The 25374-nt window shown below is 31.7% G+C and overlaps 1 protein-coding gene across 1 annotated transcript in view; it reads left to right on the top strand.

Moving 5' to 3' along the window:
- LOC111049067 (beta-glucuronidase) overlaps positions 1–25374 on the top strand; it is a 67029-nt gene that overhangs the window by 18139 nt on the left and 23516 nt on the right. The window contains 5 exon segments of the mRNA XM_039437239.1: positions 14474–14666; positions 17837–18019; positions 19889–20055; positions 22530–22672; positions 24250–24467. Of these exon segments, the coding sequence (XP_039293173.1) occupies positions 14474–14666; positions 17837–18019; positions 19889–20055; positions 22530–22672; positions 24250–24467 (904 nt within the window).

Below are 25374 nucleotides of genomic sequence, written 5' to 3'. Positions count from 1 at the left end.
CATTTTTCGTTAATGATGTTTTCATATTGTCTTCTCTCTCCGCATTGTATATTCTTCCTTCTTTTTCAAATTCTCAATTTCTTTTGCCTTGCTTTCAATTCACTTCACTAGTCTAGTCTATTACTTCCTATTCTATTTCTTAACAAATATTTGTAGAAATCCTCTCTATCAATCATTGTTGAAATCCCAAATTCCATCACAAATTACCAATTTACAAGTTTTCTAAACACAAATATTTGTTTCCAGTCTTTCTTCTTTTCAACTTGAAATACTTTTCTTTCAAATTTCTCATACATAAAGTATTTTGTACACATACTAGGCTCATAATACCTCAGTTTTCCTCAACTTGAGCTACCTAATCTTCCTCACAAGCATCAACATTAATCATGTTTGGATCTATTACCAAGCTTTATGACTTCTTTTTCAAAATATAATTTCGGAGTATACACAGTGTGATCAATGTCAGAACAATTTGTATTATTGTCTATTGTTCTAATTTCGTAAGGAGACACTCCTATTTTATATGAATTGTGAACCCTGAGTTTCACACTTTCTCAACCGATTCTATTAAAACATGATGTATTCAAACTTTTCCCAAAACTCTAATAATTACTCTCGAATTTTCAAACTTCAAAATGACACTCAAAGCCTCAACAATAATATAATATTTACTTTGATTTTGATAAGACGACAATTTTTGTTCGAGATCATCTTACTCAAAACAAACAATACTAAATATCATGGCTGTTCTTTTACAGGTAATTGGATACAAACCATATAATGATTCAAGATTAACTAAACATTTGGATATTATGAATGTTTTTCGCTCAAATTCAAACAATAAAAATGCAGTATTGAGAGTATCATATTAATGTAATATGAGCTCATAAGCATTTAAATAAGCTATCAATTGCATATAATGAACGAGATAGTTCAACATATTTATATTCTATCGATTGTAGGATAAAAATTATCTCGGCAAGTACAGTGTTTTTCTTCTCAGTTCAAATCCGTTTCACAAGACACAGTATAGTCGACTGGCCTTAACAAATCTTCGTGCCATTCATTTGCAACAGTTAACAAACTCAAGCAAATCGAATCTGTTAACACTGGCTTTGTTGTTTACTTTTACTTTTTCTAGATCAATGAAATGATCTAGCGTTACTGCTCATATTTATCCATTCCGTGTACAGTACTAATTATTATTCGTTTTTATTTTTTGGCGTTGTATTTTTCGTTCAGTATTTCTTAATTTTTTTATTTTTTACTTTTTGTTTTGTATTTCGTATTCTACTGGGTGGGCCGGATACTTCCATCATGAAAATGAATGAGATATCAACAGTTATAAAATATATATTTACAGTGTACAGTGTAGAGAATTGAAAGTAGGTCATTAACCTTCCATATAATCAATTCAATTCAATTCTTTAATGCCAAGATTTAACAACGTAACAAATCAAAGGCTAATAAATCAAACACTTATTACAAGAAAATAAAATAAAATCAACTACCCAGAACTAAAAAACTAAAAATTGTTTCAGGCACTACTAGCAAAAGAAAAGTCTTTGACCGGTGGTGGGAGTCGCAAAAAAGTCCGATTTAAAATAAATTCTAAAAATAACACGATACAAAACCAAATCAAATCAAATTCCATTGTCTTTGTAGGGAATACGAGGAGAATCTAAGATACGACATAATTACTGGCAAATACAAAGCATATTATTTCTGGTTCAAAATTTTTCTCAATAACTCAATATTTTCAAGTTCTGAGAATTTATTGATAGTAATCATTCTATTATAATTCGGTTTTTAATCAAATCAAATTCGAAATTTCTAGTTTATTTATTTCTGGACTGAAAAGTGGACTCAAATCAATTCGAGTGGATAGCATAACCTATAATTTTTATTCATTCATAACTCTACCTCCATTGTATTATCATTCATCCCATCATCATCACCTAGGCTCAAAATACTTCTGGAAAGTCGCCTTTGTAAAATAATAAATGAATAAAAATACATACATATACAAAAATTGATATAATTATGTAGTTGAGGTGAACGTAATATTTTCGAGCTCAAAATTAAGTGGTTTTATTCTTTATTTTGTGAATTTAAAGTTTGTTTCATGTTTTTACGAAAGTTTTACTATCAATCTCTCCAAATTTAAAATTGTTTGTTTTATTCTAATCTATATCCTCAGATTGTGATTTGATGTAGAAAATTGAAATGGACATAACCTATTTATAATATTTGGACAATTTGAAACAAAATTAGGTAATTGAAAAAGTTTTGGGCAATAGCCTGTTTTTTCTTTTCCGATTATTGTATTGATGGTGCTAACCTAATAAATGAATATTAAAAATGTTTTGACCAAAAACTCCAGGTCCTCTTATCTCTCGTCATAATACCTCCTATTAAACACGCACAAGCCTAGGGTTTATGTAGGCTTCTTCAAACTCAACAACAGGAACCATTACTTTCAGATATGTTGGAATATTAATATTAATATTATTGTTCCATGATTCTCATCCACAACATAATATTTCCGTCTTATTCACTTAAAGGACTCCATCCATAAAAAATATGTAAGTTACAATGCAAATGACATGGGTAGTAGTAATTTTTAATAATTGTAAACTTGTAAACTAGGTTCACTACCTTGAAGTAATAAATCATAATGCTAATGACATACTGTAGTAATAATATCAGTTATAAACTATCGTAAAGTAATAAATCAAACGTTCATTTCAGTTTTACTGAATCTGCTCTATTTCCGCTAAAAATGTCTTCCATATAGTCTATTCCCAATCAAACTGTTTATTCAATATCTTTTAATTTCACTAATTGAGTAATCATTGCACCTACTAATTCTAATGTCCAAGTAATGTGGGCCAATAAATTGTTTAGCTTCTCCCACTTTCAACTTCAACTAAAATAGTATCCATGTTTTATTTACCATATATTATATTACTTTTCATTGAAACCGTATTTAAATTCTCCTTCTTGATCATGAACCCTGACATTCAGATAACTGACATGAAAACAATGCCACGGTGTATCAGTTTGTATTATTGTTGCATTACATCACATCTTGAACAAAAGGAGACTGACTTTTCCGTGAGAAAAATAATAAAAATAACTTATCACGTCGATCCAGGTGATAATAATTATAGGATATGGAACAAGCTATTTCTATATTGATTCAATAAGGTAGATCTATCTATCTACTGTACCTTGATAGTGATAATCGAACTGTCAGCATTCCTTATAAATAACAGCAATGATTTACATTCAACTAATGCTGACAGTTTGAAGTGAATTTCAGTATAGAATTGCTGTCGTCTTCCTTTTTCCTATCATTTACTCATCATTTCCAATCTTAGGCGTTTTCTCATAGTTCCACGAACTCAGGAAAAATAGGAATATTTCTTGAGAACATCTGAGATTTCTTGATCACAGTGAAGCAGGTTTAATATACATTAATTGGATATGTGATATAATAGAACAAATTGTGATGGAATAAGTTGTAATAGAAATAGTTGCTCTGAATAGAGTGAATATGAATTGGAATTCATTTAAAAAAATAAATAATTTGTGGAATCGACATGGATATCCGTTCCTTAATTGTACTTGAAAAGCTTGTTTCCGATTATTACTCAAAATTATTATAATTATCCAGATTACTGGGAATTAAAACAATTATTACCATATCTAAAACCCTGGTATTAAGGTAATTATTTGAAAATTATCGAAACTAAAGGTAAAGGGAATTGGATTGGAAGTAATAATTGGTTCAATACTCGCGAATTCTTTCTCTGGGGTTGATTGTTGAAATACTGTCAACTCAAACCTTTCATGGATATCATATTCTTACATCTAACTTATCATTCTGAGCGTCAAAAACAGCTCGATCGTATCACTGGGAAGAGTTAATGTTTGTTAACCAACATCTCTTACTTATTTCAGAAAATTCTCCGGTGATCATCATCCTTATATAGGCCTAATTATCACACTGGGCATCATACTTGGGCGAAATCAACACTTGTCACAACCGAGAAAAATTATAAAATCAATCAAGAACAAGTTTTCATACTTATTTAAAGCATCATCCTACATCCTCGCCGACAAAATTCTATCCCTCAGCTGATTTATGATGGAAAAATAATCTCTTTATACTGAGGTTCACGTTATACAACGTTAGTAGACAGAAGGTTGATCACTCACAGGTGTAAGATTCGAAGTGGAGGGGGGAACGCCAGCGTGACGTCACGTGTAGTAAAAATGTGATAGAGTAACCACACTACTGAGCATACAGTTTATTCACTGTATCTTCAAATAAATCGTCGTTTATTGCCCTCAAGATTGACCTAGAACTTGAAAATTCTCCATACTTATAGCTAATGAATCACCGCTTCTAATTATGTTGTTAAATATTCCAAGTTCATTCAACTTATATGAATAAAATGAAGTTGAAAGTTATTCAAGAATCTAAAAACGTGACAAGAAAAAGTTAATAAGCTGGAAAAGCGTTAGTAGACAACGTTATACTACTATAATTTCAGATTAACGCATGAAAAATATTGAAAAATTAATGCATTGCAATAAACCGATCCCGATAAATTTCGTTCATATAAAGGCACTGAACACATGCTGGTATCGAGCACATGTTCTACGAGAATCAAAATATCTTATCCCCGAAATTCACAAGCTGATGTATAGCCAAACTACAAATATAAACACGACCTAGAAGATGAAGAAACCTTAAGGGTTTGAAAAGGAAAGTTAGGAGGTGGGGTTTTTGCTTTTATATGGCAAAATGCTTGTATTATTTAAATGTTTTGATAATTATTGTAAGGCAGAAACAGAAAGCTTGCATGTCAGAAAATGTTTGTGTTATATAATTTGACTATATGTCACCGTATGATTTTCAAGAATGCGATATTTTGCCTACTCTGTACTACAGCCTACGTCACGGCTGCAGTTCCCCCACTCCAATTGCATTTCAACTAAAATACTATAGACTAGCCGTCAGGCTCGCTTCGCTTGCCATATCCGTCTAGCCAGGGGGCTCCGCCCCCTGGACCCCCGACTGGATCGTCCAGGAATGAGATCAGCAGGCTCGCTTCGCTCGCCTGCATTTTTCATTTGAGCATTTTTATCATATGTTAGAACAATCCAGTCGGGGGTCCAGACTAAACGTCTGGCTAAACGGATATGGCGAGCGAAGCGAGCCTGACGGCTAGTAATATAATATTCCCAGGATTGAAGTAGCAGTGCCCACCAATTTTTCCGCGATAAATGCATTTAAATCTTCAACTTGGTGCCAACCTAACAAAGTCAACTCAACTTAATGCCAACCTGACAAAATTATTAATTTAGTTGCCAGTTAACAACTGTTTCGAAGAGGTACTCTATCTAGATTATAGTTCTATAGTAACATATGATATGGAAATTTCAATTATAATCAAGAGATTGGGAGAAGAAGAATATACATGCTAAAAGACGAACTTTAAACCCTTAAAAACAACCATTAGAGTTAAAATATTGCCAAAAGATTTCTTAGTGCGCCTCTAAAGGGCCAACTGAACATACCTACCAAATTTGAACGTTTTTGGTCCGGTAGATTTTTAGTTATGCGAGTGAGTGAGTGAGTGAGTGAGTGAGTGAGTGAATCAGTCAGTCAGTGAGTGAGTGCCATTTCGCTTTTATATATTATATAGATGAGTGACCAACCTTCTGTCTACTAACTTTGCACGTTATAATCGCAGTGTTTGATTAGCAATGGTATTGCTATCCTTGCTTATCAATCAACAAAGCGGATAGCGATATCTCCTTCTCGCTTTGTTCTGTTGCCAGATCGTCTTTTAACAATGTATAATTAATAATTAATTAACAAAATATTTCATCTTAATTATGAAAATTCATTATGAAATTGTTGAAAAATATAATTTCTTGCTTAATAAAATATAATTGACTATTTCAAACGAGAATGAACCGTTAATATTACATCAATAAACCTGTATCAGCTACCGTCTATAGAAGGCATTGACAGAGGATCGGCAACGTTTTTCTCCTATCTTTCTCCACTGCCATTATAACGTAGACCTCACTATAGGTCTATCAAGAGACATGAACATTATCCTCTCGAAGAAATCCTAAACTGATTTATGAAAATTAATTTCTGACTTAAGCTGAAGTCTCTCAGAATTCAGAGCACCATATTCCACAAAAAACATTCACACCTCAGTTGATAAATATTATGAAGATCGTTACCGTTAACCATGTGAATCCACGCATAATGCATGTCTCTATTGTGAAATTCCCTTCAAACTGTCAGTATTGCTCAAATGAGTAGCATAATGGTTTCATAAATTAGGAATGCTGACAGTCTCAGGCTAACCTCTGACAGAAAGTGAAAATGGATCTTATGATAATTTAATGAGTTGAATGAATTCAGGAGCTGCAAGGACACTCACGATTGTTAAATCGTAACCCGTTACTTGATAATGATTAATCATGAATAGGCAAACACTATTACGGTAATGAAAATTATCATCAATATAATCATTAGTGGCGGACGGTGTCTAGTGTGCATTTTCGGAAACACAACGCCGAAATTAACAATAATCATTGACACACTTTCTTACTTCACACACATCTGTCACTTTCAATTTCTCTCACTCACTCTCTCTCTCTCTCTCTCTCTCTCTCTCTCTCTCTCTCTCTCTCTCTCTCTCTTTCAAACGTATACGATCTCTTTTCTATTTCACACACACTATTATCTCTCTTTCGCATATGATCAGTATAACTATTTATATCAATGATCATGATCATATATATATTATATGAATTTTGAATGGGATAATAAATTAGCCTATGTTATGTTTGTATGTTTGGATTGAGAAGATAATTATTATGGGATTGGATTATCCCATAGTCCTAACCTAATCCCTAATCAACTACAAAACCTTCCGGTAGTCACGCCCTTCTCAATCACACGAGCAGTCGCGTGTTGTATTTTGTACAACATCCAATTTTCCAAGTGTTATGTACTCTGTTTGCTGTCAAAACATATTAATTAATTGTATAATTACTTTTCCATCTTCTTGGATTATTTTACGCCTATGAACATTTGGATGATTACCATTTCATAGCCCAATAAGGTACATCAAGCAAAGCCATCAATTCTGTGTTATTGGCTCGTTTAGTCTCCGTGTACAGTCTTTCTCTATCTTATGCACAGTGCGACTTATGCACTGTCGCGACTAAATGGCACCTAAAGACTGAACCATTGCTCGGTTTGATACTGCAACTCAGTGGTGTGATGGGGGAAAGTTTTGGAATGCATAGGTGACTCATTCACTGACACCACTTTGTTGTGTGTTGTACTTTTTACAACAGTGCGACTGCCGGAAGGTAATTAGTCAACTATTAAGTTGCGTAATAATTGACTAAGGCGAACGCACACTGCAACAGACAAAGGGTGTATGCATACAGAGGGTGAAAAATTAAACTTCTGTATGCATATGTATGTATATGTATGCATATGTGATCAGACATAAGGAGACAGACGGACGTCTTCGTTGCAATATTCGATCTTCTGGGGAGGGACTATTCGTCAATCAGTCTGCAAACTTATGTTTGCTGCTGTGTGCGTTCACCTTTATGTGGAGATTCTATTGAAGATATGAGATTATAAAAGCTGTATGAGGATCCTATGAGAAGATATGAGATTCTAAATACATCATTTTTGATAATGTGAGGATTCAGTGAGAATATACTATGGTCTGTTGAATAGTAGGCTATGAAAAAGATGTGTGTAGATCCTCGTTCTGATTCATTAGATGACTAGCAGGGCACCCGTGCTTCGCTACGGGAATTGAAGGAAGATTATTTTTGCAAAATCTTTATAATCCAAATTCAATCAAATTCGTTAGTTTTTAAGATTAAAATAGTTTTAGGATTGGCTGAATTTTCAGTAATATTCGTGACAAAATTGTCTTAGGAATAGAATGGAACTCCAAGGATCTCTAGGATCTCAAGGGACTCTAAGTTTGAGTGAATAATCGATAGAACGATTTAGTTCAACAATGATGGAACAAGATTGTGATCTCCGAAAACAGCATCAATATATTCGTAAAGACTCAACGTTAAGCTACTCATTTCATTTGAAATAATCATGATCAAAATAATAGAGTCGCCTATAATTAGATATCGCGTGATAGGAATAAGATGAAATTATTATTCGTTGAATAAATTAAGTACCGTAAAAACGTCTAATCTTATCAGAATATGTTTGAAAGAAACTTCCAAACTCATAGATTAGTTTCTGAGATCGTCATTTTTTTAGCATTGACCATAGATCCAGTTACTGTATTTTATCAGGGAATTCCAAGTCAAATGTTTGTTATTCAGTGTAATACGTATTTGGAGTCATTAAAACAGATATTAAAAATCGTATCAAGAATTTCAATTTAGTTTGACAGTATTATCCATAATATTATTAATGAGAATATACTATGGTCTGTTGAATAGTAGGCTATGAAAGATGTGTGTAGATCCTCGTTCTGATTCATTAGATGACTAGCAGGGCACCGTGCTTCGCTACGGGAATTGAAGGAAGATTATTTTTGCAAAATCTTTATAATCCAAATTCAATCAAATTCGTTAGTTTTTAAGATTAAAATAGTTTTAGGATTGGCTGAATTTTCAGTAATATTCGTGACAAAATTGTCTTAGGAATAGAATGGAACTCCAAGGATCTCTAGGATCTCAAGGAACTCTAAGTTTGAGTGAATAATCGATAGAACGATTTAGTTCAACAATGATGAAACAAGATTATGATCACCGAAAACAGCATCAATATATTCGTAAAGACTCAACGTTAAGCTACTCATTTCATTTGAAATAATCATGATCAAAATAATAGAGTCACCTATAATTAGATATCGCGTGATAGGAATAAGATGAAATTATTATTCGTTGAATAAACGTCTAATCTTATCAGAATATGTTTGAAATAGACTTCCAAACTCATAGATTAGTTTCTGAGATCGTCATTTTTTAGCATTGGCCATAGATCCAGTTACTGTATTTTATCAGGGAATTCCAAGTCAAATGTTTGTTATTCAGTGTAATACGTATTTGGAGTCATTAAAACAGATATTAAAAATCGTATCAAGAATTTCAATTTAGTTTGACAGTATTATCCATATTATTAATGACAAGGTACTTGAAATTATTATTTAAATAGGTACTTGACCTAATTGTTGTTAAGTGGTCGAGATTTGATTGACATCACCTAATTATTTAGTAAACAAAAAGGTAATTACCTTTAATGTTTAATCTCATAAGCAATATTCACGTACTCTTCCATCAAAAATATGTGAAGCACTATATAATATATTAGTCACATTATTTTAATTCAAAATCTCATGATTGATGGTTTTATTCTGGAGTACAACTAAAGCAGGCAGAAGATAAGCTATGTTTCCCATAAAATAACTGAGTATTTCCCAATTATTAACTAATGTATATTAGTATGTATATATTAATGTATACATTTCCCATGTATACAAACAAAAAAAACATATTATTATTTCCCATGCATTTACCAAGCAGAAACGAATTTCAATGAAACATAAGAGAATTCTTATTAACATCCATAAGAATATGATCAAATTGACTCCATTGGGTATGTTTATCAGTTAACGGAATAATCCAATACTACTACTCATTATTTTTATCACTATTTACAATTACAATTAGCTTAACTACTATCATTTTTTTTAATAATCGCAGTTCGTGATTATTATTTTCAATCTGGAGATTATTTTCGGAGAATTATTTTCAATCCTTAGTAGTACGAGAATCCAATAGTCATTATGAATCTATATAAGGGTAATTCAATATAATATTACTTTGAGAAAATTTACTCACCAATCTCCAAGGTTCAGCAATGATGTTCCATAGCTTACTGTAATTCATTTCAGAGTTCTCAAACTGACATTACAGACTTTTCCTGGATTTCTTCAATTTCAATAGATCTCTACTTTCATGCATTGTTCATGATTCACCTGAAAAAAGTAAATCAGTTGGAGTCATAATTATAATATCACAATCAATTATTGCATAATTTCATACAAATCTCCAAGAACACTGCCAGATGTGTTATTTGGTGTAGAAATTAATCTAAGTAGATAATTAGTTCTTTCTCCAGATACCTCAACACCGAACGGCAATTTTCGGAGCTTCGTTCTGTGCTACGGCTTCTCGTGAATGGAATGCTCTGCCACTTTATATCATCCTTTCCCCATCCTTATCACTATTCCAAAAGAGAGTGCACCGACACCTAGCTCTTGCTTCTGGGTATTGACTTATGGCTGGTAGCGAGGAGAAGTTGTATTCCTTTTTTTATATAAATTATTCACTTATGAAATGTGGATAATGATTTTTGCATGGGTTCACGAACTGCATGACTTTTTTTCCCTTCTCATTTTTCTATTTCTATCTTGTTTTTGAAATAATCTATATTAATTTTTACTGTGCTCATCTATTATACTTTTAGTTTTACATTAATACTCACCGTATAGTTTATTCATGTACAGTGCTATTTTGTTTTGTAGCACTATGGGTCCTGTTAGACTCAGTGGAAATTGTCATATTGTATAAATAAATAAATAAATAGATAAACTACATAATATTTGTACGATTTGAGACAAAATTATGAAATAGAAGAAGTTTTGGACAATAGCCTGTTTTTTTCTTTTCTGACTATTGTATTGTTTGCTCTATGCAATAAATTAATGTTTCAGTACTGTACATTAATCATATTATTGCAATGTCATTTCTAATGTAACACAGTAAGTGATAATGTAAAACAGTTCAAGTTGAAAGCTTTTCCACTTTTTGACAAAATTTACTAGTTCAAAATCGAAAATGAGACATAGCTGTATCAATAAAAATGAACGTAAGATTTGAAGTATGTCTCTCAAACATGAGAAAGATTCATGATAATTCCAAGTAAATTTGAGGACGATGAAAATTAGTTGGTCCTCCTTTTCCTTATGCTCATCAGCAGGAAACTGAACAAAATACTTCCAAGTACGGCATCCCAATTACAGTGCTCTCAATTTCCAGTCCGGGAAACATAAATTCATCCAAAAATAATAGAAATTTTATGTGTCCTTCAACTGATCATTCACTTCTAAAAAGTGAAGTGCTTTACATCATGCAAGGTCACAGGATAGACGTCCTTCACTACGATAAATTAATATTAATAAGAAATTATTCAATTACAGTAAATCTTATCGTGACTTAATTAAATGCGGTTAACGCCACTGATTTTTTGCATCATTTTTTTCTGAATTTATACTTGAAGTTACTGTACTCTATTATCTATTGTATTAGCCTTCATACTCCACTTACTCCAATAGTATATTACTATAATTTATCTATTCATGTACTCCACTATTATATTACTATAATTATCTATGCATGTACCTATTTATTCTAATAGATAGTAATGATCAATATTCCAATTCAATACTATCGCGCTTAAATTAATAACGTAATTGATAATATTATCGTATGACTAAATTGTTGTATCATTATTATATTATCAAAGAGGACATACCGTAATAGTATTCTGTAGTTTCTTTTACTACTGATTTGAAGTTTATATTTCTCTATGGTATTATCAATGAAAATTCGATACTATTATGTTAAAAACTATTCGACACATGCATGTAATATCTCATATGAGCCGAATAGTACTTTTTGTCATTGATATTATGTTTCGATAAAACTTACTCTATCTACTATCTTCTATCCACAGCTCAAGCCATTTTTTCCAATGAATTTTCCTTGTTGGGCGTATAGAGAATAGAATTTGTTCGTACGGGAGTGATCACATTTTTTGAAATGAGAACAATGCATTCTTATGACACATTTGCAGTCTGCTCATGTGTGAACACTCCCATTAGAGCCAATGGTATTTGTATTCTCTTCCTGCCCATCAGAGCGCACATTTATTGGAAAGCAAGGCTGTAGCCTAGTTGAAGTTTCCTACAATATACAGCATTAAAACACATTCAAATTGAATTATCAAGAGGCAGTTTCCTCAATGGAGACTGAAAAACTCAGCTCTCCTCTTTTTAACATCGAAAAACCTTTCAAAAGAAGTCTGTCACAACAAAATGCATATTCAATGGTACCTTTCCTATTTTTCCAAAGTGTAATTAGCGAATTTGCAAACAATTTCTCTCTTCCATTCCACAGTATCTACTTGAAACATTGCTTTACAGGTACAATACTCAAGTACTCCACTCTACATAAGAAAGAGAAACAGCCTTGACGTTTCAAACACACTCCCAACAATGAGAACATGAATCATTGAAATTTGGGAAGGGAATAATAGTGATGTCCTGGTTGAGACAAAATAACATGAATCTTATGAAATAGTCTGTCGTGAATTTGTGTGAAGAGGACACTTGAATTAATGTTAGAATAGAACAATCGAAAGTTGATTTTTATGATAAAATATTTTTCTGTGAGGTTTGGTTCATTATAAGCATTCGTTATTATTATTATTTCATAATTTTTAAAATTTATAGAATGGAAGATATGCTTGGAAAATATTCTGATTGAGAATTTAAATTTATGAATTAAAAAATTCAATCTAATGGTTTAGGATAACGATTAAAATCTTCTGTCAAAGTGAGCGGCGGACTATAAAAGTATAAAACAAGACTCGTTTGGAGCACACTGTTATACTACCTAAAATAACTACTTGGTATACATGTGATAGGCATATGCATAGTATAAAGTACGTAGTATCAGTGACAAATATTATATACGAGTAGCCAGTAGGCTCGCGTCACTCGCCTTATCCGTCTAGGCAGGAAAAGGTCCTGCCTAGGACCTAAAAGGTTTAATCACGGTTAAAATTTGACCGGCTGTTGTGCAACCAGGCCTAAGTGATATTCAAGTCAATAATGTGTATTCTTGTGAGTATATAAGAATGCCACATTGAATTATGCGGCCTTTTTGAATATACAGGTAAAAATAACATGTACTTTATTTAAACCTATTTTAAGCCTTCTCTGATTGGCTCTCGTGAAATTAATCACGGTTAAAACTCAACCGTCTTTTGTGCAACCGGGCCTAAGTGAATTAATGACGAAATAACTCTCCCTTTCTGAGGAACGGAAGCTTTTTGAGCAACAGAAGCTTTGTACTATGTGAGGGGGCAGAGTGTATGAAAATTATGACCCCTCCCTTGGAGAAAGGGGCGCGCCTTACAAAAATCTGCTCAAGAGTAAACAAATCGTCAACCCAGTCCTTGTCATAGGCCTACTAAAAAATTGTAATTTCCTTTTTTCATGATAAGAGCAATCAAATAACAATGTAGCTGTATTTCAGTATTTCCCATTACATTAGTAGTTCCCACCTCCGACATTAAATTTTCCTGATTAGAGTTAACTCACAACTAGACTTCGTTTTTCAATATGCAGTACGGTTCAGTAAAATAGTTAAATAAATATTGGGACAACATTGATTTTGAATGAAATAAATATATATGATTAATATTATTAAAACTGTTCAATGCGCATGTGCAGAGTAGTAATTTACTCCTAGTGTGCTTCTTCACTGAGAATGAAAAGTTTTGTTTTAGGAAATTTAAAATTAGTATACTTCGGTCTTTTCTCTAAAATTTAAACAACCTTTCAACATCCGTTGATGACCATGATATTTAAACTACTAAATTCCATTTGTCTAATAATAATTGTATTTGAATATTGAATATATTTATCTATAAGATACAAGAGTTCAAATAACTGTGTTTGTTAGGCTTTCCACTTCAAAATAAACACAATGCATCATACACTTCAAATTCAAACCCCTCATTCAATAACATTTTGTCATAGACCACCTCTACCAGCATATCAATTTAAAATTAGATTCAGTTACAATCCTAAATTAAATAAAGAGCTATCAATAAATTATTATTGACGTGACCCGTCATTTTATTGCTCTCAAGTGGTTTAATCGTTGCATTCTCCAAACTGAAAGCAGTGTTATCAACATCATTCATTCTTAATACCTTTCTGAATGGATTTATCATCCCACTTGCTCACACACTCACACTTCATACATTTCCTTCTCTCTCTTCCAACACTCTATATATGTTCCTTCTCTCCCTCTTAATACTCACCATAAATATATCCTTCTCTCTCTTTTGACATGTTCCGGAGAAACTTTACCCCACCAGAAGCGCTAGTATCGTGCCGCTTATCTTCAACAGCCTATCTAATTTAATGGAAATTAAAATTCAGTCTCATATGTTCATGCTTACTCAGTTGTCATGATCAATAGAAAACACTCCACTGTTTTTAATGTGTCCGTACATTAGTAGAAGTAGTTTTAAGTTCAAAATCATTTTAGTAGCACTTTTGATTTTGATGTTTCTTAGTGGAGTCGCTGTCTTCCTATTGGTGCAATTGGGCCCGGAATTGGCGGGAGCTGCTCTGATTGGTGGAATTTTGTACCCGAAAGAGTCCGAGACGAGAGAGGTGCGATCGCTGGACGGGGTTTGGGCTTTTCGAAAGGATGACAGTCAATACCAGGGTTTCAAGGAGCGTTGGTATGACTACCCATTGCATGAGGTATGTTTACATAAAATAGAAGAATTCTTTATTGTTATCCTTTACAAAAAACAATTGTACAATGTGCTAAATTTATAATGAACTATACTCAATAACCTAACTAATAGCATAGAATTAGCATACAGGAAGAGCATGCTTTCCCTATCGTACATATCCTGTAATGGAAAACTGTTGATTACTTTTATGATGATAGTTGTTCAATGTGAACATGCTGTACTGAACAAGCTTGTAACAAATTTATTCATCGGCTGGACTTTGAGTGCTATCAATATTCAAATGATAAAAATTCCTAACGAACTAGGTTTGTGATATTCTGATATACTGTTTTAGCTTGTGAATCAGTATTGTATTGGAGGATTAAGTGCAAGAGAGGGTCGGCTGCGTCCTAACTTCGCCTTCCTATAATTATTGAATATAGGCAGCAATTCAACTATTTTTATTGAATATTAAAATAAATTTATTGATTCATACAATATTTATTCTTTATTAATTCTTTCAATAAGTACATCATCAAAAATGATAGGAAGAGAAAAAATAAGGTACCTAACCTTGCGCTATCTTATTTATCTCTCCCCTGTATAGGGCTACTTGTAATATGAATATAAAGAAAATAAATAAAAATCTCAGTACCCTTTTTTTAAAATATTTTATCACAACATGTTTCGGTCATTTATGCCATTTTAAATGACCGAAACATGTTGTGATAAAATATTTTAAAAAAAGGGTACTGAGATTTTTATTTATTTTCTTTATAACCTTGTGCTATTCTTCTCCCAAATTTAGATAAGGTTACACATAGTCCGAAAAGGTTAAGGCGGGAGAAACGCGTTTCGTGAAAAAAGTTTCAGGAAACGTAAAACGAAAGTTGCTCGCAATCGACTGATAAGATTAAGCAGGGAACGTTTCTTTTGTATGTATGCGCGAGTGAAACGGATTGCATAAAAAAGTTTCATGAAAAGGGCTTCTCGAAATGCGTTTTTCCGGTGTGCACCCCGCCTAAGTCGTAGTTGTTCACTTCACAAAATTTTCAGTTATTATTTAATTCAATAATTCGTCTTACGTTAAGGAATAGCGAAAAATGAAGTTATTAAACGTTCCACATTCTCAGCCGACAATAATGTTATTTTTATCGTTCGCAGATATGTTTTACTGCAAATTTATCCATATAATGCTCCACTAGACCTATTCTGCACCATATAGTTAAAAGCAGAATAGTACAGCATCATATTTCCAAGCTATTATCAACAAACATTTATCATTGACTTTTCACTACTCTGTAACCCTGACTTATAGGCCTATCTCCAAGTTGAGTTACTCTCCATAAAAAAGGATAATTAATATTTATATTGCTCTTCAAAACAGAACTTTATCCTCAAATTAACAACACCTAAGTAATATTATGGTTCCAGTTAATACTTCAATACTCTTATTAAAATTAGATTTGGGCAAGCCTGTTGTTCCTTCCTAATCATATTTATATGATTTGTGATTCTATCCACCAATTAATAAATAAATAAATAAATAAAAATAAAATTATGTTCTATTATAGTATTGTGTCTTATTACAATATTTATGTTTATAATATTACTTATCTGTAAAACTGAACTTCATCTTCAACTCTATAATCAATTCCATAAATCCAGTTAGTATTACTTTAAGGAGCATTTTATTATTAATTTACTTGTTTCCAATAATTATTGCTAAATACCTTATATATTCATGACTAGCAGGTAACCCGTGCCCCGCGAGGGTCTTATTAAAAACTTGACGTAGGCTACTGAAATCTTGAAGAATTTAAAATATGCCTATAACCATCCTCAGTAAATTGAGAATCAATATGCAAAATTTCATGTTAATCAGTCTATCCCGTACGTGCATAAGCAAATTCTTTACTTTATCATATTATCGATGGAATGATCACTGTCAAATTAGTTCTAGCAAACACATCATCTCGATCACTCATTCTAATATTTGACTCAATATTATAACTACACAGTTAAACCAAACCTTATCTTCAAGTTATCAACACACAAACAACGTTATTAGACCAAGTTGTTACTTCAGCAAATAACAATATTATTATTAAAGGAAAATCCAAATTAAATGCTGTAATTCACCCCGAAGACTTCTGCTACTGCAAATATTGACAACAGGGTAAACAGCTAGATGGAAATTCGATGAGCGCTACTATTCAAAAATTATTTGTCAGCCCGGGATGACAAATAATTTTTGAATAGTAGCGCTCATAGAATTTCCATCTAGCTGTTTACCCTGTTGTCAATATTTGCAGTAGCAGAAGTCTTCGGGCTGAATTACAGCATTTAATTTGGATTCTCGTTTAATAATAATAATCAATTTATTAGCATTTGAATAATTGCAATATCTCAGTAATTTGCATCTGTAATAACAATATTAATTATTCAATAGTCTTTAACAATATATTTTTCAATGATCTTAAAATAATTATTTTCTTTTAGACAAAGGAGGTGAACATTTTCAAGGTTTTTTTTAAACAATGGAGGTAACATTTTTGAAATAATTTTATTTAAGACGAAAGAGATTAACATTTATTATTGAATTACTTTCATTGAGACAGGGAAGTTTAATATTTTTCAAATTATTTTGTTCAAGACAGTGAAGGCTAATATTTTTGGAATTATTTTCTTCTAGACAGGGGAGGTTAACATTTTTAATTATTCAAAATAGTTGATATAGTAAATTATTAAAAATAGTAATAGTTATTTAGAATATCATTTTCTTCTAGACAGGAGAGGTTAAAATTGTCAATTATTCAAAATAGTTAATTGTAATTATTTAAAATAGTAATTTGCATAGTTGAATATTATTTCAAATAGATTGATTATTTAAGACATTGACAGCTATTATTTTTGGAATTATTTTCTTCTAGACAGGGGAGGTTAACATTTTTAATTATTCAAAATAGTTGATATAGTAAATTATTAAAAATAGTAATAGTTATTTAGAATATCATTTTCTTCTAGACAGGAGACGTTAAAATTTTCAATTATCCAAAATAGTTAATTTAGTAATTATTAAAAATAGTAATAGTAATTATTTAAAATAGTTATTTGAATAGTTGAAAATTATTTCAAATAGATTGATTATTTAAGACGGTATAGGCTAACATTTTTTGAATCATTTTGTTCTAGACAGGGGAGGTGATTCCTATGCCAGTTCCTAGCAGCTACAATGACATAACTCAGGAGAGAAGCCTGCGAGACCATGTGGGCTTTGTGTGGTATGAGCGAACCTTTTTCGTGCCAGAGAGATGGCATTTGGATTCTCTCAGGGTTTGGCTCAGATTCGGGTCCGTGCATTATCTCGCTCATGTGGTGAGTTCATTATTCAAAAAAACCGATAATAACACACAGTAATTGAACATTTATCTGAAATTTATTCTAATCTTTAACGCTCAACATTTTAATAATATTATAATATGACTAGAAGGTAACCCGTGCTCCGCAATGGTCTAATTAAAAACTTGACAAACTAAAAACTCGACCTACTATAATCTTGAAGAATTTAAAAAAGGCTTATAACCATCCTCGGTAAATTGAGAATCAAAATGCAAAATTTTAACTTAATCAGTCCAGTTGTTCAGACGTGATGATGCGTCATTCGTGAATTTCCTATCATGTACGTGTGAAAGCCAATTCTTTCCTTTTTTATATTATTACACATAGATAGATTGTAGATGAAGATAGAGCATTATGAATCTAACAAAATAAATATTAATATGAACCGACCAAATTATACCTTATTCTATCACTAACATTATACTAAAATTATATCATAGAGAAAATAAATCATAAGCTTATAGCATAAGAAATACATTCTATGTTATCTTTTCTCTGTGATAATATGTTTTTTTTTTCTATGATTACTAGTGAAAGTGAATAGTACAAGGACATTCTTCAATTGATCACATATAATTCATATTCAATTGAATCGAATTGAAAAAGTATTCATTCATAATTATGTAGGTACAGGTACATCAGGAACAGCGTCAAAAATATGATATACATACTACAGTATTTACAATATTTACCTTTATTATAAATGTATATATACATTCAATGCCGAGCTTAGTATACCACTGTAATCAATTAAGCCATGAACTCGGATGAGGCTAGATGCTGCTTTTATAATACTTCTTCAATACTATTCTATTTCCTGAAGTTCTGTTTTTTTTCTTCAATAAATCAGTTCTTGAGTAGGTTGTTCTGTTTGATATTCTGTTTATTATTTTGTACTGCATGATATACTGTGTTGAATAAATGGATATATTATCTTATCTTAGGTATGGTGTTTTCTTTCAATTCAATCAGAGATGAAATGTTTAGAGATTAAATAAACTCACATGTATTCAAATACATATTTTTATTCCAAAATACCACCTCCCAATAATAGTTTATAATTCTATTCTGAGTGTTGTATAAGATGGTGGAGAGCGTCAACGTTTTGACTATTTGAAATTAATGGATAGTGGTCCATTATGTTGATGATAAATAGTATTATCAAAGAATAACACAAATTAATTGATTTCGAATGTCAATATAACGTTTGTTCCATTTAAATTGCAGGCTCCACTTAATAATAGAAATAATTACATATAATTTATCACCCTGCTATTTGAATACTGTAGTGTAATCTATTCTGTTTGAGCTTCTATTAGAAGTAACTTGATAATAATATTGTTACAGAAATAATTATGGTTGAAATTAAACATAATTCTGTGGAACTGATAACACCTCTTCCATTTCACCTTAATATGGAGAAATTCTACATCTCTGTAAATTTTAACAAAAATATTTCAATCATCAATCATAAGATTTCAATCATCAATTTTATGCAAATAATTATTCTTTTCCACATGAAATCATTCTTATCATATTTCCATTGTCATCAAATAACTTTTGTTTTGATTTTTTATTTTAGATCGTGAATCTAAAAATCTCAATAATTTTATATTGTCTAGTTCATTTTCATCTTCATCATTTTCCATTCTTCATTGAGCAGGATGATGTCTTTTATTTGATCATGTATATTCACTTCTCATCAATTTTTCCATTTTTTCTATAATGATTTCATTTTTTAATTACCATATTTCAGATTTCAAGGGGTCAAAATTTATGTAGTACTTTTATTCTGTCATTTACTTGCTTTTCTCATCAAATAATTCACGTTTTTTCATATTTTAGTTTCTGAACGGTCAGAAACTGGTATCCCACGAGATCGGTCACCTTCCCTTCCAAGCAGAGGTGACATCCAAGCTGGCATATGGCAAGATCAACAGGTTAACAGTTGCAGTCGATAATACCCTCACAAATGTAACAGTTCCCCAGGGTGCCGTAGAAACTCTTATTGTGTAAGTTCACTCTCTGAATTATTTTTCCTTGCAATAAAATTGAAACCATCTAAATTAATATATTATTATTTGAATTATATTCTTCACTCACTCAGCGGTCATTTTGGTTTTTTCACTTACTTTATCGATTGGTAGGTACCGTATCTGTTTTTTTCAAGATTGGACCAATATTAACTGAGATATGGCAGCTTTAGTGATAGGTGACCGCTGGGGGTTAGTGACCAAGAGGGTAATGTAACATTAATTATTGTTTGAAATAATCTAAAGTACCTTACAAATCACATGCAAAGCAGACGGAGACTTTTGCATTGTTGTGGCGGACTTTAGCCGCATGTCTTGACATGCACTGCAACTAACCCCCAGGGGTGTCCTATCACTAAAGCTGTTATATTTCAGTTAATATTGGTTAAATATTGGAAAATTAAATACCATTCGATAAATAATTAAGTTTACCAAAAAAAGTTATTCTTGTATGTTTTGTAAAACCAACGGTTTCTGAGTTATTCAAGAGACAAAATGTTAAATGGCTGCCATTTTGTTTTATGAATTTAAAAAAATATTATTTTTTTTAGCTTTGTCTAGTTTTTATAAATGATTGTGCGAAGTTTCAATCCCGTATGTTAAACAATTTTTTAGAAAAAAAGTGAAAAAAGCAAAATGGCCGCTGGGTGAGTAGCTGAAGACTTCCGGACAATTTAAATAATTATGATATTCAGATATGTTTCTTACCCAGGAACAATGCCCAAGGGTGGGCTATGGTAGGGAGTTCATAAACATTCTGTATATAAAAAATATCATACTATGCCTGGAAAATGTTCTCAACATTTTAAAGTTTCAATTTCTGAATAATTTTTGCAATTTTTGTTTGTTGTTTATCTGATACTTGCAAAATCCTCAATAAAATTTTGATAAATTCACTTATGAAAGGGCACAATATTGACAAATATAATTCACAAAATATTTTATGACTGAAACATATGTATACTCGGCCATTATTTGCTATAGTATCCCTGATGAAAAATCGCCAGAAAAACATGAATAGCCATCCTTCATTGATGTATGAAACACATTTTCCAAAGCTCATTTTTCAAATTCCAGCCAAATTTCGCCAAACGTAGAATAATGGACTATCTATTGACATTTGGTTCATACACACGAACCTCATGTTTAGACAATTTTAGACACATTTTTGTCAATTGTCAATATTGCTCACGTGTATGAAAATAACATGTAACTTATAATGTGAGAATAAGCAATCGCAGTCTAATTTTGATTTCCAATAATGGAATACACTACATATCCTATATTATGATAGGATAAAGGAAAATCTGTAATGGAAAAAACAGCTTGCGATAATGGAATTCGGGTGACAAATGGTTTGCAAATGGGTTGTTCTGTTTTCATGGAAAATTGACACGTAAAATATTAAGCGAAGTTGCGTGCTCTGGATTCGAATAATCTGCAATGTCACAATCACAAAATTAGTTTGATATAGAACAGTGCATTTAGTAATTGAATTCTGTTCCTGGAAGGTGGAGAATATCATTTCCACCATTATCCACTTCTATTGATTATTCAATACTTGGAGAGAAACAACATGTTTTCTGACCTAGCTGAGGGCCGGTTTCCGAGCTCGGGATTTGGCTAAGTTCTAGACTTTGAACAGCTGGAGTCAGAAAATTGGCTTTCAAATGAGGGGCGTAGTCGTAGTAATATTGTCATAGTCACGTTTGAATTAAATTTCGAAAAAACTAGAAAATGAGCACAAAATAAAATAAAGAGAGAATAGTGTAAAGTTTCAGCTATTTTGAATTATTTAGGAATCATTAATTTCGTCAAGGAAAAGCGTTTCCAATTATAGAAATGAGAAATTAAAAACTACGACTACGGTACTGTCATAAAAACTGGGACTACGCCCCGTTTTGGAAAGCCAATTTTGTGACTGCAGCTGTTTAAAGTCTACAGCTAGAGCTTAGCTATAAATCCCGAGCTCGGAAACCGGCCCTAAATGTTTAATATTGATTGCAGCCAAGGGTTATTATTCAAAATACTACTATCAGACAAACTGACTTAAACTAAATTTTCAACTCTACATAGTTGATGTTTTCAGGAACTGTCTATATGATTTCTTCTCGAATCAATAAACCACCTACTGTTTTCAATATATTTGTGCTTTGACTAGTTAGTATATTCAACTTTTTAGAGAAACAACAAGCACTCTGACAAAAAATATCTAATTTTGAACTTAAACTCCTCATCTATTTCACTATCCATGACGGATAGAAATCTCAAAAACAAATTAAAATTTCTCATTCAACTTATCAAAACTACTCTACTCCATTATTCAACTCTAAACTATACGACTCTACACATACTACTTTTCAATTTTGAACTACATTAGCCTACTGCTTTTTGTAATAACTATGGAATTATTTGTTAATAACATCTTTTTCTTGTTTGCTTGCTTTCTTCAGTGACAACCAACCAAGAACGTACCAAACTTATACGTTCGACTTTTTCAACTACGCCGGAATTCATAGATCGGTACATTTGTATACCACCCCAATTGTCTACATTGATGACATCACTATAAATACTGATATTGAGAATGACACTGGTGAGTAAATAATTATGTATCAAAATTTATCAAATATGTGTCATAATACGTAATAAATGATCATCCAAAACAATTTCTTCAGTTGAAGTGTATGGACCTATGGAAACGGCAATGGCAGTCAAAATTATATATTGCTTATAATGATCTAAATTTATTTCATTAAATAATATGTTGTTTCTATAGACCAATGCATAATTCTCTAAAAACATTGACTTCATGGTCATTTATTTTTCATACGCATCTATTTCTCTCAATTATGATGAAGGAATATCACAGCTTTTATCATAATTAATAACAGTCTTCTCCCGAGCCTATGACCCATTTTTCTTGGGGCCACCCTACCATAAGCCATTATACACTGTAATTAATAATGTATTGGGTATTTATTACCTATTGTTTTCAAAAATACCTAGTCTAACTCAACACTACGGTACTTATGTGTTTTTTTTCTTTTTCAAATAAAGCATCAATTTCTTTCAATTATGGAGATATATCAAAGCTTAAATCATAGTACACTAGACCTACGGTATACTGTTCTCAAAAATAGTCATCCCAGACTCTACCTTAACATTAACAGTTCTTGCATTTTTTTTATGAAAATCAAATTTTCTCCATAATCATGGAGAAATATCACAGCTTCAATCATAATACACTATCTTATTCTATTGTTTTCAAAAATAGTCATCCCAACCCAACACAGCCTCAACTATTACTATTCTTCTTCTTAATTCTATATAATTATTATTCTTGTGGATTTTTTTCTCATGAGAGTCAATTTTTCAATAATTATGGAGAAGTATCGGAGCTTCAACCACAGTAGCTTACACTCTAATGAATGTATTTTATTTGTCATCAATTACGGAGAAATACCACAACTTTAATCATAATAAACTATAATCAATTATGTATTATTATAACTTATTTGTAATCAATAGTATGGAGAAATATCACAATACACTATAATTAATAAAAATTACTTGAAAATGGCATTAATGTCCGAAACATGTTGTGATAAATGTAGAAGGGTAGTGAGATTTGTATTTCTATTTACCGTATATGACAAGTAGTAGAAAAAAGACACTATAATCAATGTACCGTATTATTTGCGCATAATCATTTGAATTACAATGAATTTTCTTCTTTTCTTTTCTTTTCTTCTTTCAGTACATCCTTCTTGTTATGTGAATTTGGTTTCCTCCTTTTTATCCTCTTATCTTCTTTTCTAACACTGTAGGAGCGAGGTTGTTCGAGTTGATTTAAAACTTTATTTTGAATGAAAAAAACTAAGACATTGTCAAAAACCACAGATTTATTTAACCTGATGTTTATCAGAGATTGACAATGGTGTAATAACCGAAACCGGTCTTTCTAAGTACCGGTATCAATAAATCTTTGGTTTTTGACAATTTCTTAGTCTTTTTTATTCAATATGAATAATTACCACAATATCAACTTCTCAACTACACAAAAAGTAAAACTTTATTACTTTATCCGTACTATTATTGTTGTAGTTTATCTATTTTTCTGTGAAATACGATAAAAACATATTATATTTTATTGTATTTATTTGTAATCAGGTCTGATCTACTACAACATAACGTTCGGAGGTTTCGTGACAGAGACAGAGGAGGTGATCTGCACCACCCGTCTGCTGGCTGAGAATGGGGAGGAGGTGCAGGGAATCAAGAAGATCGAGGAGAATGAGGGGCAGTCGGGTCAGATTGTCATCCCCAATGCCACTCTGTGGTGGCCATACATGATGCATCCCCAACCTGGCTACATGTACACTGTCGAGGTCATTATTCATTCATTCATTCACTCATTCATTCCAAATCTATTAGTCATTCATTTGAATCATTTATTCATTCGTTCAAATGCGTCATCATTCATTCATTCCAAATTAATTATTTATTCGTTCAGATGTACGGCATCCATTCGTTCGAATGCATCGTTCATTTTTTTCAAATTGATTATTAATTCATTAAAATGAATTATTCATTCATTCAAATCATTTATTCAATTATTCAGTATTACACAACTTTCAGTAAAGCACCACACGCTTAAACCCAAAATGGTTCCAATTCTAATTTGTAATGATAGTGCAAATCTAGCTAGGTTATGTGTATCACTTTTTCACATTTTCTAATTACACACTCCAATCTACTACATATACGAAAATACGAAGGCACGATGTGCCTTCACCAAATATGTAAGGGTGGAAAAATGAAAAACAAGAAAAGATCGTACAGGTTTTTGATATTTTAAACAGATCAATGAATTATTTTATTACGAAATTAGAATTATAATTAGAATTTATTATGAAATAATAATCAGATGAATATTTCAGGGGCTACTCGCTTTGCTGATCTGTGGTCGCTCAGTTTATGATAATAATAAATAAAAAAAACAAAGATTACTATTTAGAGTTATAGATCTGAAAAACTAAAAAAAAAAAATGTACGGTACAATAATTATTATCTTACTTTACCTTAACAAGAGTCCCTTGGCCTGCTCTTCAAGGTCCAGTTAAAACACTCCCGAATTTTAAAATAAAAAAAACTCTGCCAGTTGATGAATCAAAAACACCAGCTTTCCCTACAAGATTCAAATCCTGAAAATACAATTATGTAGGTTTAAACTGCCCAGACTGCGACAGCCTATAATTGAATTCTCAAGACAGAATCCTTCAGGTAACCAATGCC

Source organism: Nilaparvata lugens, chromosome 10, assembly GCF_014356525.2.
Source record: "Nilaparvata lugens isolate BPH chromosome 10, ASM1435652v1, whole genome shotgun sequence".
Classification (NCBI taxonomy): Eukaryota; Metazoa; Arthropoda; class Insecta; order Hemiptera; family Delphacidae; genus Nilaparvata; species Nilaparvata lugens.
Note: the sequence above shows the minus strand (reverse complement) of the source record. Positions and strands in the feature narration are given on the sequence as shown.